General features: G+C 41.3%; 1 protein-coding gene across 1 annotated transcript in view; it reads left to right on the plus strand.

The window, feature by feature from the left end:
- Positions 1-12,857, plus strand: part of LOC149284046 (CDAN1-interacting nuclease 1-like) — a 92,612-nt gene extending 79,755 nt beyond the window's left edge. Inside the window, exon 11 of the mRNA XM_089497225.1 lies at positions 12,665-12,857. Within this exon, the coding sequence (XP_089353351.1) occupies positions 12,665-12,857 (193 nt within the window). The remainder of the gene's footprint in view (positions 1-12,664) is intronic.
- Positions 12,858-17,448: the final 4,591 nt, after the last annotated feature.

Raw genomic sequence — 17,448 nt, forward strand, 5'->3', positions numbered from 1 at the left:
GAGACCCGCAACATGTTTTTGGCCCCCCTATACTCTTGGAATAAACGTCTGCTCGTCTCATATTTCAATTCAAATCGCCGCACCCCACCATAACATAATAACTTTATTTTCTATCGGCGGAACTTTGCAGCCAGGGGCTTTTATAATGTTGTGCGATGTCCGGCTTTATTATTAAAATAAAGATGCAGAGACATAAGGATATGTAGCAAGGACACCGAGTTCGTTGAACGCCGTGACAGCCCGTCGCAAGGTTAACATAATAAAGTCCGTAAAGCCGCTTATCGGATGTGTTCGCTCCGACTGGCTAACTGATGAGATCTGTGAAACAAAACCGTCCAGAAACGAGAAGGAAAAATCCCCGTGTAGTAGAGAAATAACAGGAAACTAATCATCTGTTGTCAGATGAGGTCACAGTTATAAGAAAAACATTTACAGCAACCCCAATATACGATCTTTATTCACCCAGGTTATAAGTTTGTCTAAACCTAGAATAGAATAAACCTGCTCATTAATGGCAGACCCCACCGGTTATCTTAGAAGAACTTCCTTATTGTTAGTTCGGAGATTGTTTTAAAGTTAACAAGACGTGCAACCGGTTAAGATGCTGGTAAGTGTTACGGAATGGGATGAGAATGGAAAGTGATCAGATACATTCTACAATGTAACCACGGGATGGGGAAAGCTCCATGGTTAACATGACATTAAGGTATATAGCGCCAGCAGATTCCGTAGCGCCGTGGTTCAAGGGATCCCATTCATGGAATCCACATGATAAAGATGACTTTATGGTTATAGCTTGACAAAGGCCCTGTTTGGCCGAAACGTTGCTTTTTTTTTTTGCTTTCTCTTAATAAAGTATCCTAAACATTGGAAGCTGTTTGGAGTGCTTGGATTCCTTTTCTTTGTATATGGTTATAGGTGGCAGGTCCACTTTCTTTAAGGTTATCCGTAGATCGTGGACCACTGGGAGTACACAAGGCTGAGTCTACAAAAAAACTGGGCTAAATTGTTCATAACACTATCCAGCTAATTAACACCGGCAGAAATTAGTTGGTACGGCAGGGTGATTTAAAGAGATTAAATTAATGCAAGCTGCAATGGCGCCAATGTAGGGTTTTTTTCTGGAACGCGTCATTTGCATTTTGCGCATGCCCTCGTCTGACTCCCTGAATTAGCTCATTCTTGCTATTCACTCTTGCGCAATTTTTATGCATATTTTCTATCACAGTTGCGGGCGCTGATCTGCTTTGCTTTGCCACCATGCAGGTAAAAACAAACATTATAGAATAAGTGTTTGAACTGTTCTTCTCCAGTGAATTAAATATTACACTATTTGGATGGTCTTCTGCTGGATCCCTTAGGTCTGGTATTTGGCATTCGACCAGCCTCTCTCTGGGCAGCAGCCAATCATACGCAAGCTGGGCTCGGATTGCCCGATGCTTGAAAGTGCGCTCTATAAACACAACCTGTCAGGGTGAGCCGTCAACACGGGATCCAAGTGTAGAAGGAGATTAGTTGCTTCCTGCAGAGAGATACAATTAATTGGTTAATTAAGTCCTTGGCTGCATGTGGGGTCTGCAGCACCAAGCACACTATCCAGCCAGTAATGCAGAACAGTTTGCTGGCTTTTGCACTTCTCTCAGATGAACTTCTTTTTTTAGCGTGTGCTCACCGGGGCACATGCGTGATGTGCAGATTTCCATATGCTTCTATATAGTACTTCTGTCTTCTAGCTACCCCTTCCGTCTCGAAAATCATTTTCCTCCTTGAAGGACACTTAGTAGGAGAAGTACGGAGAGGCAGCTGGATTTGAATCTCTTTTTATTGGTTTTATGTGTCCTGTCATGATATATGCATGTAACGGAATGCATGGCTCAGGAAAATAAACCTGGATCTACCGTGTTCCCCAATTTTAACAGAGCACCTCATCCTGATTTATTATTATTTACTGTTTAATATGATGCCATCATATTCCATAGCGCTGTACAATGGGTAGACATAACAAGTATATATAATGAGTTTACAATCAATTTAGATTTAGAAAGGATCGGAGTATAACAACACTATGTCCAGACGAATGAACTCGCATTAAAAAACACACAACCTAAAGATGCTGTTCCACTAGCTACGTACTTTTATAACTTAATGCAACCTATATCCAACTATATTAACAGTACCCTTAAACAGCCAAACTTCTTTATGCAAAATGTTGCCTCATCTGTATATTTTTTGCTTGATTTTCACGTGACACAAAAGCAAGCGATGATAGGTTGTTGCTGATTTCTGTGTCGTTTTCATATGATTAAGCCTTCCAAGGATAGCATTGATGACAGATCTACTACATTTTATTAGCTTAACATACCATGTAGTGCAATTATTTTAAGTGGAACAGCACCTTTAATAGTCTTGTATGTGTTCTTTATTGTACTTGGACACAGTTAATGTAATATCAATAGGCTTCATACCAGCATTGGCGTCTTGGACAACCACGATGGTCAATTAGCTGAGCGTTTACCGCCAGCTGTGAAACTCGCCCAAGCTCTGTATGGAGTGAGAGAACCCTGGGTCTGACGCCGTCTTCTCCTGTGGCACGGGATAAAATATATATCATTCAGAGCTTTGCCCTGCTGACTTGTATGGAGGGGACGACTGGCGGGGGTTGCTCAGATTTGAAGATGTTGGGCCACAGCTCCAAGCCTTTTCATATGTATTAGTTGCAGTTCCACACATTGCCACCAGGGTGTGCAGCGTAACAGGGGCTATTGGAATCATTTCACCCCCAATAGATCCTTTTTGGAGTCTCTTTTTTTGGTGAATGTGTGTGTGTGCAGCAAGGCTAGATATAGCTGCTTGAACATCTTGCCTACCAGTTGACGTTTTGGACCAATTGATGTTAAACCCAGTGGGCACCAATATTAATTAATCCTACAATTCTCTATGCAGAGCAAAACCATAAAATGTAGAAATCCACATCATCGCGATGTAAGAGATACAGAAGTGTGTCGTATAAATGAAACACGTAGGGCTCAAGCTCCATAAAGGTAGTTTTCACAGCTGCTGTCTGAAAATACTCGTTTTAAAATATTATTTCTAAGTAACCCTGTTTCTTTAAGAAAAGGAAGAAAATGGTCCACTTAGCTTGATGTCCGAGCTTGTGCTTCCAATGATTACCAACCAAATAACCTTTAATCCCATCGCCTTCATGTCAGAAGGTGTGAATGATGGATCTGTGCTCTGCAGGCCATGGCATTCATAGCAGAGCTGCGAAAGAAGGTTGATTGCTAGAGGAATAAGTATTAACAACGACATTTTCTAGCTTAATGTATGTTTACCATGCAGGGTGAGCCTTAGGACACGGCACGTCTGTAGAAAATATTTAGGATTAATCCGCTTTACTGATTTATTGCTGTCTGCTTACCTCTTCTTTTACCAAGATTGTGAGATATAAACCTTGCTGTTAGAAGGGACCACTGGTTTGTAAATGAAGAGCAGTATAAAGTTGCCCGGGTCATGGGTGGGACCACGGTTGGGTATGTTAGTGTATTTTACTGTTGTGTGTGTGTGTGTGTGTTAGTGTTGAGTGCCTGGATGGTTGTGTTAATATAAGTGTGTTAGTATGAGTGGGTGTGTTTTAGTGTTTGGATATGTTGGTGTATGTGTGTTAGTGTGTGCATGTGTGTCAGTGTCTGTGCATGTGAGTTGGTGTGTCTGGTTGTGTTAGTGTGACTTGTTTATTAGTGTGGGTGTCTGGTAGTGTCAGCGTGCATGTTAGTGCGTCTGGTTGTGTTAGTATGAGTGTCTGGCTGTGTGTGTGTTAGTGGAAGGGACTCTAAATCCACCCTTGCTTGGGTCCATAAGTCTCAATATTGAACCCGATTGTGCAGATAAGCTTTTACATCATGCAAATTGGTCGTCGGAATCGATAAGGGAAGTCACCTGGGACAAAATATAGTTCTTTGTTCAATATTTGAGAAATTCTGCAGCAGTTAATCTACAGTATAGGCCATATTCTTATATAGAATGGGATGAACCCTTTGCATTTACAGAGTACACCTGCTTGTTAAGAGGTGGTGTTTTGCATTATGTAAGCTGTGTGAAAGCAGGTGTGTCCTTAAAGAAAGAAAACTCTATTTGCGCCCTTCAGGAATAATGTCTTGGAGACCTACAAAAGGCCCGGCTAGAGCTTGCTTTACTTAATCGCGGTAATGAGAAGGGGCTGTGTGCTGTAACTACAGCTTGAGGGAGAGACGCTAAAAAGCCCATTTAGGATGGACTGCTATTTTGGTGATTTATTCTGAAATTATGTTCTTTCGATTTTCTGCAAAGTTAATAACAAGGTTCAACAAAACACCACTTATTGTCAGTGCTTTTACGTTTACAGAGTGGAAAGCAAATATTTTTGCATATGTTTTGTAGGCGTAAGTGCATCCTTAAATGTCACTTAGGCGATAACTACTGGGATTTTTCTTCAATTATGTGGCAAGCAGACACACAAGGCTGTTCTCTCTCTCTCTTTCTCCGAGTCCCATTTGGAGTTGGCTGTATTGTTTATGTAGGTACGGAACGAAATGGATTTCTTTTTTTTTTCTCGCACAAGACAATGCATTGAAAGTCAGAAGCTAATGAAACGGTTCGGGACCTTTTCCATCCCATCGAAAAACAGGTTGTGTGTGTGGTACAGACAGGAAACCTCTTGTCTCCAAAGATTCAAAGATACCGTTTCTTTGTCTTGTTAACCAAGCTCAGCTCCACGGGGTCGCGATGCTTGCAGGATGTCTGCGAAACCTCAAGCCTTCTTAAAAATAAGCCCTGACACCATGTACAAAACTGAGATTATGTAAACCGCAAGACGCGTTCTCAGGTCGGACGCGTAGACTGAAATTGACTTGTTGAGGTTGTCTTGTGGTTTAAATTCACTAAAGGAGAAGTGCTGCTTGCCTTAATACCCAATACCAAGCTCATTCTCAACAGCTTAGCTTCCTTCTGACGGGAAGCCTTCCAAATGCCTACCAAGAACGAGACTCTTAGGGTTTATTCAGTCTAATTAGTACTAGTCTATAGTAGCAATACGCCTTCAAATCCTCCGATGAGTCAGGGGGTTCAAGCTGTTTGGACAAAGTATAGATTCCTGTTCTGAGGCCGTTCCTGTGCGTAGCCTTATGCCTCCATCGACACATCTCTTGGGGAGAGATGAATAGGAAATACGGGGCAAGGAGACTGTTGTGGGTTAAATATTTACTTAATGTTAAAAATGGCAGCTTCATTGTTGTATAGGATTGTATGATTGTATAGGTCTGAATCGTAAAAGGCCTATCATTATAAAAGAATGCAGCCATAATATGTAATGGATGTTTGCGTTCTTACAGTAGTTTTATAGCCAGTTGTGATAGATGGCATCTTTGCACATTTGCACAATTTGTTACCTATAATGAGTAAAATTGATTGTGTGCTATTTTTTTTCTTCTCTTTTCTGGTAAATGATCTTGAATACGGGGCTGCACTTAAACCTTGGGAGCCCCACGAAAAATATAAGTGGTCCCACATTGCCAACTTCAACAAACCTAGCATTTAAGAAGCCTTGGCTCGTCGCGTTCCATGACATAAATAATAAACTGTGGCTGGAGCCAGAATGTAACCTAGCAGAGTATCCGACTCTAAGAGTCTTAACAATGGTCCCCAAAACAGCCCTGATTTAGTGGTTATTTCTGGAGAGGGAGGCAATGTGGAATATCTCAATGGAATGCTGTCTGAGAAGTTCCCAGCAGCCTTTGGAAGACCCTCGGCCAGACCAACAGCTGCGGCGAGCGAGGAGCTTTTGGAAGTGTGTAAGATTATCCAGATATCAGCTTGCACCGGCCTCAGCATGGCCTGTTTCCAATCAAGTCCTAAAAATAAACTATTTAATCACCTGAGCAGCAACACACTTTGACTGTCTTGAGCCTCAACCCCAAATCCTTCAAGAGCCTGGCTCACATCCTCTGTCCTCCCAGCAAGAAACAGCCCTTTCTTACACAGGAAGGAAGAGATCTCTTAAGACGCGTCTCCTTTTTTTTTTCTGTAGTTTACGATATCTGCTTATTCTGAATAAACCCAGGATGTGCAAATAGCTGTATTTTTAGATAGCTGACGATAATAAATCCTAAAGAGCTGACAATCCAATGACTATGACTCGGCCACAGAAGATCCTTTCGGGGAAGCCATAATGAGCCCAATTTATTTTCTTTAAGGGATAATCTAATCCATTCCAACATAAAAGATTCTAAATATGTTTTAATGCATGTTGGAGTCCATTTTTCTGGGACTCCAGTGCATTTTTAATTGCATGAAAACCGGAGCATATATGGTTCAGCTAGAAAATGAGACTCTTATCTCCTTTGAGTCTTTCCTCTACCGGAACCAGGAAGCTTTAGTATGTAGACTTCTTGCGCAAGCTCAGTAACATTCCATTGAAGCAGCCACCAAACACATGAATGCTAGCAAGCCACCGACCTTCCGATAGCTTACACGTGATTGGCTGCTGCGTAACCCATCAATTTACAGCGAACGTGCGCATAGCGAGTCAAGATGTATCAGCTCCAAGTGAAACAACGCAAGTTTGCCCCAAATAGAATTAAGTTCAGTAGTGATTATTGATGGGTTCTCTGTATATTTTATTTTATATTTACATCAGAAGAAGGTATTGGGGAACTAAGGTCATAATTCTTTCCCTAAAGCGGCCATGTCACCCAAAGCATCCAATACAACGCACAACATTGCACAACATTTTAACGCTCCATATGGTAGCCTTAAGCTATAGGCTATATTAAAATATTTAAATGTCCTGCCTCATATGCTCATGTAATGTGATCTATCCAAGTATGCCCCCAACTCTCGCCCCCTCTCGCAATTGGAAGATATTTTGCGGGGTGTCCAGAGGCTCCCAACAGATGGAAATCTTTACTACTTGGGTCTTACAAAATTCCGTATGATGCGTCTTTGTGCTCTCTTGAGAAATGTTTTTTTTTTGGTAACACAGTCACTTTAATAAGGAGTTAGATTTAATATTAAGAAAAACATTGTCTGGCTCCTTAACAAGGTTACTTGACATCCCAGGTGATCCTTGTCACAAGGTGACTATTAGTCAGAAGGCATTGTAAACATTCTTAAAAGGCAGAGAAGTGGCTCCCCCGCCCCAGTCGCTCTCTTCCAATTTCTTCTTTTCATCTGTTGAAAAACATTTTTTTGGTGCAGACAAAAGAACTGCTTTGTTGCCAAGTCTGCGCCAGGCATCCTTTCAGAGAAGCGGTATGCACCAGGAAATTCTTCTACGAAGGTATAATCAAAGCATACTCCATCCCTCTTCGTAATAGATCGGCGCTTTCTACATTCCTCCGGCACAATGCCCAAGAAAGTGAAAACACGCACATGGGGAGACTGCCTCCGACCTATTTGTCATGCTGCCTAACACTCTGTAATCAAGCTGCGGCTTAAAATGCACACCGTGTAATTTGGGCGTAAATTAAGAGGTGTTTAAGAGCAGGAGATGTTTGAGAGCTAATGGCTTGCGGCTGACGCTCCACTCTTTAGAGCTGCAGCTCTTGGTACACACACCTGAGACCCGCCACCCGTTCCTTTCTGCATGTGCAGCTGTCGTTCTGTTTGGCTGCCGACACCTGCAGTAAGATGCAGTTGAAACGGAAACAGTGGGAGTTGGAGCCATACACCATCCTATAGCATAATAGGAGAAAACTGATTTCAGGTTGTTATGTGGCTCGTTTGGGAAGGGTTCTGTAAATTGTGATAATCCTGCATGCATAGTGCTCACTGTCTCAGAAGTGCTTAGTGTCGCTGCCTAATTATCATCGTCGTGTGGATTTGATCTTCGGCGGTGCAAGTATGTATTATGGTGCGAGATAAGTAATGTGGTTACGAGGAAAAAATCTACAACCTAGAGGTGTTGATCCTTGGTGGAGAACTATTAGTTGGACGGTCAAAATACAAGAACATTGGTAATGGAATGCCCCTCTCTAAATTGTGTGAGTATTGTCCTTCGGACTGATAAGATGGCCACAATTAATGGTGTATTGTCTCCTTTACCCAGTGCCAAGCAGCATAACTACTATCATTCCCTTACTCTTGAATAGAAACTTTCATTCCATCACTTCCTGTGCTCTTTACTAAGCCATGTAGGATCTCTGCATAGTTTTCCCCCTTATGTTCTTTTGTTTCTGATCGGTCTGCGGTTATCGTTTTTTTGGCTCTTGTACCTTGACGGCAATTTATTATAGAACAATACAGTCTTGTGAGTAAACTGGCAGGAGAGTGACCGGGCGAAACGACTCCACCGTTGAGACTCTGGAAGCAAGCCAGAACCTGACCAGGGGCTCATTGTTCTAAGTGCTCCAGAGACTTGTTAAGGTTTAACTAGGGTCACTATGCCCTGCTACAGTTTCTCTCCTATTTTCAGTACAAAACATACAAAGGATGTATACGTTCAGGATCATATTGGGCATCTTTAGTGTGGGAAAGAACCAATGTTGTCCTCAAAGCTTTAAACCTTCCAAGATCTGCTGCTGTCCTTGATGATTAGGCTGAAATTTCATGTTGCCAGTGGAATAGAGCATAGCATTGTCTAGTTTTGTGTTCCGCATGGCTCAATTGTCAAATCGCCCCACAAAGAATTAAAGGCACATTACCTAAACTAAAAAACTATAATGCATAGTCGCTGAGGAGAGATTTAAGAAAACGTCCACATCACCAATGCGTTATGTATCATCAGCTCACCTACAACAAAAGTTGTCCTTAGTAATGCACAGTGATAGAAGGGACTTCAAACTTCCCCTGCACACCGGGGTGGTGGCTTTTATAGTGATAATTTAGACAGATTTAATTATTTCAAGAATGGAGTGGACACATTTAAAGGTGTAGAAACCATGTTATACTTGATGGATATGATTTTAAGAGCGCATCGTGCAGACCCCAGTCTAAAGGTCGGGGTGATACAAGAGGGCAAATACAGGTAATGAAGGAATAACAAAGTCCAAAGCCTTTACTGGTGTAAAAAATGTGCTGCCTTTCTTCAAAACAAACAAAAGTTGTCTCCCGGTTCCCTGAAAAGAGATTCACAGGCCAGTTTTAATTTAATCTAGAGCCTGTGCTTCGCCTCCTGATAACCCATGCCCCTCACATCAGGTCACACTCCTGCAGAGTGTCATAACGCTTTCAGGCTTGGGATTGTCACATAAACTACTCGTCGCCCTGACCTTTCACACGTCCTGTAATCTTTTAGCCTGTGCTTGGTAGGATTTGTAAATGTTATTAAGAGGAACTCCCTGCAGGTGACTTGAGCAGCTGGTTGGCAGGAGAACACGTAGAGAGAAAACCTAGAGCAAAACCAACCGGAGAAATTCAGGATTTTCCATCCCCTCGGATCATTCTGTTGCCTTCAAATCGTTACTTTGTAATTGGGCTGCTCTCAGTTTCCTTGTTCCTCTAAGGTTAGATCCATCACACGCTGGAGCCTTGGTCTGAAATGCCTATTTTTCCCCCACTGAGAAGGACATGATTGAATCTAATATCTTGTCTTCCACAGTGAAATGCATTAATGAAAATAAATGTGTTTTTTCCTAAGAAAAAACACAAAAATCTAATTTTTTGAGGGAACCAGTAGGAGCTGCGTGGGAAAATGTCACTCTTGTGTCAGCTCTAGATGCTTTGTGCCAGAGTAAGTAAAGGAGGCCATAAAACACAAGATTTTATAGACATGGACTTCACTGCTGGGATGGGGAGGAATGTGTCGTATTTCACATCCCCTATTGATGTTAACAGAGTGTGGGGAGGGAAAACCATCTCCCTTCTTCTCGTTAAAGGTACCTCTTTGTCAGAGGCTACAGATTCTGGACCTTAGATTCTATTCCTGTTTCCTTCTGTCAGCACCTTGGGCTCGTGATAAATTAAATCAAATGTGTGACAATTCTATGCAAGGAACCCATCTAGAAAAAGGTGAGCTTTTTGAGGTCCTGTATTGTCAATGGGAACGCGCAGGTATGATAAAAGTATTTTATGAAAACTAGAAGCGAGGCACGTGCAGCGGTTTTCTACAGACTAACAAAACAAAAATATCATGGCCTATTTAGGATTTTACAGTCTACAATGGGAACAGTCTTGGAAGGTCAACTGGTAAGTCCAACAAGTTCTGTGCCACCCTACCCGGAATGAGGAGCTGCGTAAAGAACATTGTGTTATGCCATGTGTGTAAATCTCCAATCTTTCAAAATAATTTGAATAAGGAAATAATATTTTTATTTTAGATATGTTGAAAATGACACCTTTAATTTTTTTATTGTAACATTTTCTTTTATATAAGCTGTATAAATCAATACATCATATGGCAGATATGGAAACAATTTGGGACTTTGTTTCCTTTACCCATAGGTATATATTTAGATTCTGATGGTTCATAATGTGATTTGTCTAACATGTTTCTATTTTAAAAAAAAATGAATTCATCCATGTTCGTAATCATGAGAATTTTGTATTAAATCCACAGTTTAATACAGCTCTTGGGTGAGAGCAGTACAGGGGTTCAGGGGGTGAAACATGGGTATAATTTAGACTATATGTAGCTTTACAGCACATGTTGATAAGTGTCACTTCACGTTAGGACTGGCTGCTCAGCACTGGTGTTTTCTAAGTGTATGGCTTTATTGCAGAACGTACGCTTCTACCATACGGGTTAAGATTTGGACAGTTGGGTCCTGTGGATCAGAACCTCCGTATAATATGGGATTTGACTTCCTTGTGGTTGAAAGCCACACCACAAGGCAACAAGTAAACTGTTACATGACATAGCAGTGAACTCACCGTTCACATTGTAACAGGCATCTCCCCCCATAGTGTTTTCTTTGGCAAGATCCACCAGCAGACCCTCGTAAATCACCCACTGAGCCCTCCGCTCCGCCTCAGCTGGGTGGACTACTTGGCAAGGCAGCCGGGCATAGTTTTAAATTCAGACACGAAGACATTTGCTGATGCAGTAGCAAGAGCTTTCTCGGTTGTTGGTGAGTAAAGGCAGTAAATTCTAGCCCTCGCTGACAATTGGCGTAATCGAGCCAACATGGCTACAAGTTAAAACTCCAACGAAGAAGGCAAATATCATTTGCTATAGTGAACACGCTTTTATCATGATCTGCAGCAACGATATTCTTGCTGTGCATCGCCACAAAAAATCTGAACTTTTGAAGCGATGTCGCATCGCACTTAATTACAGTATTGTCCGTTTCCATTTCATTTATTTTTTCACACTAATTTGAAATCCATGTTGAGTGCCTTAAAAGTTGTAATCGTGGTTCTTGTGGTGCAGGATTTTTTTCCTATTTGGGATTCTGTAACATTTTTGGAAATAAAGACACTAATATATATTCTGTCTGGGGAAATAGACGCATTAGAAAATACAACACGAACACTCAACTAAATTCCGCAGAAGAGCTACTGATTCAACTCCCCTTCACAATACATCATGAAAATCATGGGCCTGGCCCTGTATGATGCATGATTATATAAGGGAAATTTCTTGAGAGTCTCCTATGTGTTATGCAGGGTCACTTCAGCCCGTCTTGTGGTTGGAAGGGTTGGACCTTCACATTGTGAAGGGAGAACACAATCCCCAACTCTTCCCAACTACACAAGTCTATCTGCAAATCCTCCTTCCAACTCCCACTTTGATGAATAGAGACCTCACAATACACAAACGAATCCTTTAGCTCATAATGCGTCCTGTTGTTAGAGAAGGCTTTATAGCCCTATCAAAGCCGGTTGTTTCATAGACGCCATTCATCACGTTGTCATCTTGGCTTTCACTCACCAAAGCTGGTATTCTATTTTTCTAAATTACCCTTTTTTTTTAATTTATTTTTTATAGATATTTTGCATCCAACGTGTACAAGGGTTTCTGATTATTATCACTAATTATATATATAGCCCCAACAATTGATGCTGTACATTACACAGTGCGACATAGTCAGACCGACAGAGATAAAGGAGGACCCTGCTGCCAGGCATACTGCCCTGAGCGTGTTGGAATGTGCATACACACGTATGTTGCATTATTATAGGAGTCGCTACTTTGTATTGTATGCCCCCAAGGAAGAAAGAGAAGTAGCAGTCGTACTAATTACAGAGCCCCTCCATCCTAATTTATGGTTCCGCTTTAAATGTAATGTAAAGAAATATCCGTGCCGGAGCCCTAGAGATTGTCCGTTCTGCGCGAGCTCTCGGCTGGGGGAGAAGGGCAGCTGAAGAAAACCCGGGGATGTTTGTATAAGAGAGGTGAGGCTGATGTGCAGCCCGGCTCCTGATTGATGGTGATTACTTGTATATGAACCCAAGGCTGAAGGTCTGAACTTCCTCATGGGCCACATAGTTCAGGGGGCTGTTTCCTGAGGCTGCTTACGGAGGGAGGGGGTGGGTATACAAGCATAGGCTTGCTGCCAAGTCTACACATGTATATGTTTGTATGTGTATGTATAGATATTTGTATTCATGTAGACTTTTCTTTCTTAAGAGGACGTCATCGTCAAGTGAAGACATCTTGGTGACATAATGCACTGCATTGTTACGGCTTTACGTTTGGTTGTGACTGGTCATACCATGTATTCTCTCACCGAGTGTGTCTCTTGTCTTGCAGGTTTGGGCCAGGCCTGGTTATATACTGGTACGGGTTTATAGAGGAGCTGGATTGCAACAGGGAACGTGGCATTCTACTGAAGGATGAGTTTCCCAGTGACATTGTGACACTGCGAGGCTGCATGTCGCAGGAGGACGAGCAGGGCCACAACACACTTGAGCGCAACAAGGACAAAAGCCAGGAAACAGTATAATATGTCAGGACAGAGCAAAACTGCTGAACTCCAGATGAACTTCTGCACAAGGTTACCAAGCTGTCTCCTCCTGCAAACACTCAGACAATACGTTTACCTTCCTTCCAAGTCGCCTGGTGCCTGCGCTACAGCCCAAAACACACGCATTCCCCCCTAGCACCTATGTAAATGCTCTTGGGCCGTACATGGCGGCCTTCCTTCCGTGTGCCCCTTCTAACACACAAGACGTAGCAGCAGGTCGAGAGGAAGCCATTTTCACCTCTGACGCCTTCACTGGTAAAACCTTCCAGATATATTTGCAGAGTAACTCGTGGAGGGATAAGACATCCATGGGAGTTTACGTGGGTCGCAGGAAGTGTTAGTAGTGGAACTTAGGTGTTACGTTACTTACCGTGAGATGCTTGTGGCTAAAAAGCGGCAAGTGATGTTAGAAAGATGGCATTCCCAACGTCTGCATGTAGACTTTTTTTTTTTTTAATTCTATTACTCACGTAGTTTTGATCCTTACAACTGAAAAAGTTTGTTTATTCTGCATTGCCCCATTAACCCAAGTACCCCCCACAAGCGTATTTTTTTATTACCAACAGGCTCTTAATAACAATGTAAATAAAGTATGAATTTGCATTTCCTTTCTCTTATCCTTTAAATACTTTGCTTTTAAGGATCAGTGACAAAAGTTTTTTTTCCTCATATGTGTTGCACGGCTATCTAATTGCTGGGATCAAACTTCAGAAGAGCCATTTCCGCAGTAAAAGGTCCCAGATCATGGATCGGAATATTTTCCAAACCATTTATGGCTTCATATTATGATATGTTAATGTTTTTTCTTGCCTGTATTGTACATAGTACCTTGTTGGACACAAATGTGCAAGAGCTTACAGTTTAAACTAAACACAACATACTTTTTAGATTTTCTTCTGCTGGGCCTGGACTTCTGGTTTAGATTAAACGCTTCAGTTATTGGACAGCTGAAATCCGGACAGCGTTCCTCTAGCTGACCGTTTCATAGAAAGCATGCTATATATATTAACACATTATTGTGCTTGCAGGATAGATTATAGTACAGCAGCATGAGTGCACAGAATGCATGAGAAATTCATTCCCAGGCTGACTCAGTGGGCTCTGCTACATATTAGCCACTCTGGGTTGATACATTATCATGCGTACTTCATACCAGCACAACCCAAGTCTACAGGCATGGAGACAGGTCTACAGGTAGCATGAGAACCGTTCACACCAATTAAAAACTACACACATTTACGCACTTTGTCCCACACACATAACATTGTAACCTTTTGACTTTCAACAACCTCCCACCACATCACACTGTCACATCAATACCCAACATACATATCAAATATATCCTTGCATGACACATTTAAACTAATCACAATAACACAATGGACACCTATTGTGGGGCATTGGTCAGACATTACATGAAGCCCTATGGAAGACACTATGGAACCGGATATACAGAGGAGCAACTACTAGAGACTTCTTCCAAACGTGCTAAAAGCTGCTTTAACGTTTCTAAGATACAACGTCATCATAACCGCGTACCTAGTCCTAACCAGCACTTCTTATGTAGGATCCGCCACCCAAAGCACAATATCCAAGGTCCCTCAATGTTTAAAAATTCAAAAACCAGAATAATTATATATGAACAGATTGAGCGTAGCGTCTCTTCCTAGCCATGATATACAATGTGGCCCTCCTATAATGTGCAGACCCCGCCATATTTTTTTTCATCACTGTCTAAAAGTCTGAGCACCTAATAATGGGTTAATATGAATACCCTGAACAGAGGATGTCATGACTTTTAGTTGTGGGATCACAGACAATAAAAAGAAATTGGGGGAAGGGTATTATTTGGGGTTTTTGTTCATTTCTGAAAACCTCCGCCATAAGGAATATGGTGTCTGGACAAACAGCTGTAACGTTCACACCACTCTTGTTAGTAGTCCTTTAACTTTACAAATCCTGAATTTTATGGGGATGTTCTGCAGAGCCCTAATGAATTATCCCACGCCAGGAAGCAGAGAAATGCATTAAAATGACTGATGGACTAAGCAGCATGTACAAACTCAGCATCTGCTCTGACCAGAGAAGTCATGGGAAGAGTATAATCCTTAAAAATGGAAGCCACTGAACAAAATGCTGCCAACTGTGGTGGTCTAAATATTTGTATTAAAAAGAAATAAGAGTGAGGTGTGCACTATAGGTCCATCACTGCTCCATTCCATCTCATGAGTTCTTAGTCTATGGTATTCTTGCCATTGGAGGTATGCAAAGCAGCCATGGTTATGATTATTACTAAATGCTCCAACATGGACACAGTATTATGGCTTTGCAATAAGCAGTCTCTTAAGGTGTAGGACGAGAGTTTAAATTAGAATTTTGAAATGACTGAGAACGTTGACGTTGAGGTCTTCTGGCCTACTGCAACTATTCTTTACTTGAAGTCAAGTTTGCTGGCACGATCATGTTATATGCAAAATATGGGGAAACTTTGCCATAAATTATTTTAGAAACAGAGCAACTGAATAGTTTCAATGTATAACATCAAAAACATGGACTCGTGTATTCCAGCTCCAATAATGCAACTCCATCCAGTTCTTTGCCATCTTGTGACGTGTCCTTCATACCAGTTGTTCTCCTCCCAAAACGAGGTGCCACATCGTTGGCTTTTCCGACTGTGACTCTCCGTTCGGCAACACACTCACCAAACAGGAGTTCAAACTCACGCCGGTGACTTCCCATCCAGCAGTCACATTAGATGTTTCCTGTTGTTCTCTAATAACTCGGCTACTATTTCAGTTTGTACAGTGAAGCTACGTCTCCCCGGTGTCCTCGTGACTGTGCTGTAAACAAAATAACAGTGGAGGGAGGTTAAAGAAAGTTCAGGACACAATTTGGCCAAAGCGTCTCAGCTACCTCAAAGTAACCTGGCAGAGCGGAAATATTATGTAAGCCTGTATTTAAAACTGTGCCAATACAGAAAAAACATTTAAATAAGGAAGATATAATTAAGAGGTCGATAATAAACAAACCTGCTTCAGTTCCTCTTGTGATTTCCACTTTCCTGTCATTGTTTCAGATATGGCCAGTATACAAAGCACCGAGTGGGTCAGCACGATAAATTATAGGACAGATACATACAATAGTACCCAAAGTTTTTTTGTCCCTCAGCCTTTTGATCAAAGAACTTAAAAGGTTCTATTTAAATATATCCATCTAACATAAACAGATTGTTTAAGGTTATTTCCAGAACTCTACAAAGTACGGATCAAGAAGCAATTATGGAATGTACATTGTTTTCTGTTGGTTTGCACATTAAAATAGGCTGAACGTCAACCTACCCTTGACTTGGGCCCACCTTGAGAACTATGCAAATTATTATTATGTATATATTTAGGGTTCTTGATGTTTCCTCTCGAGCAATTAATAGCTGCCAGTCTGTCCCTTAAACCATGGCTGCTCATTTTTTATGTATTCCCTTAAATTACGTTCTTTGATAAATATTACAAAGAAATATTTACTAAGGTAGGCACACCACTTTTTATTATTTTTATTATACCCATCACAACATAAATATATATATAATTGGAATTTTTTTTAGTGTAGCTGGACTATGTTGGTTGCAGTTTCAGTGGTTTCTTAAGATCTGCCAAGCATTTCCGATTGGAAAAGATTTCTTATATGAATGTCTTGGAAAGTGTTTAGATGTTGAGGATGCCTGAGCTTGGGGCATCAGCCATTTTCCAGATGGTAGGAAATGAACTACTCCACTTACGCAGTCACCTCTGTGTTCTTTAGCCGACTTGATTGACTGAGGACTTGCAGACCTACTAAACATTTACTGCTCATAAGCTCCTTCTTGGCAGACACCAACATATTTGTTGATCATGTCAGCTTTACTGAAGACTACAACTTCTCAACAGAAAAAAATAGAATTTCACACCTCCCTGTGACAATGATCCCCTGTTATTACTTTAGTGTTATCAGCACATGACACTACTGATCCCTAGCCATTCCCTCATCCGAATTGTACATAGATGGCTCTCAATTTTTATTTTTTATCTTTATATGCCGTATATACGTATGGCAGGATCTGCAATTTAATTTACTAAATCCGCTATGTTCTATATTTAAGAAGTAATCCAGCACATCTGAATATACCCTTAATGTTAAGAGTGCAGTCCCCTGATTTGAGACGTCTGTCTCCAGTTAATCATTGTTTCTAGATCTGAAATCCTCTTAAGGAAAATTATTACCGTAATATTTTTACCCCAAAAAGTGACGTTTATCTAACATGGAGAAGAAGCCTTGCAAAAAAGAAACTAGATTATTATTTTGTATATGTTGTGCCACATTATAAACTAACACAACATCTGATGCCCTTAGGCACCTTCAGACACTTTTTTTAACTTATTTTGAGTGTGACTTGGTTTTTGTCCATTGCTATGAGCGCCACCTTTAACTGGTGAGACTTCATCTCTGCCATGGTCTCTTGGCCACCTTACACCAGTCATCATACAGACATTTTTGAGTCCATGGGCATGGGGGGCATTTTAGGGCATAAAAAAACTGG

This window comes from Sceloporus occidentalis, unplaced genomic scaffold (genome assembly GCF_023333645.1).
Source record: "Sceloporus occidentalis isolate IW3139 unplaced genomic scaffold, rSceOcc1.0.p SCAF_100, whole genome shotgun sequence".
NCBI classification, from domain to species: domain Eukaryota; kingdom Metazoa; phylum Chordata; class Lepidosauria; order Squamata; family Phrynosomatidae; genus Sceloporus; species Sceloporus occidentalis.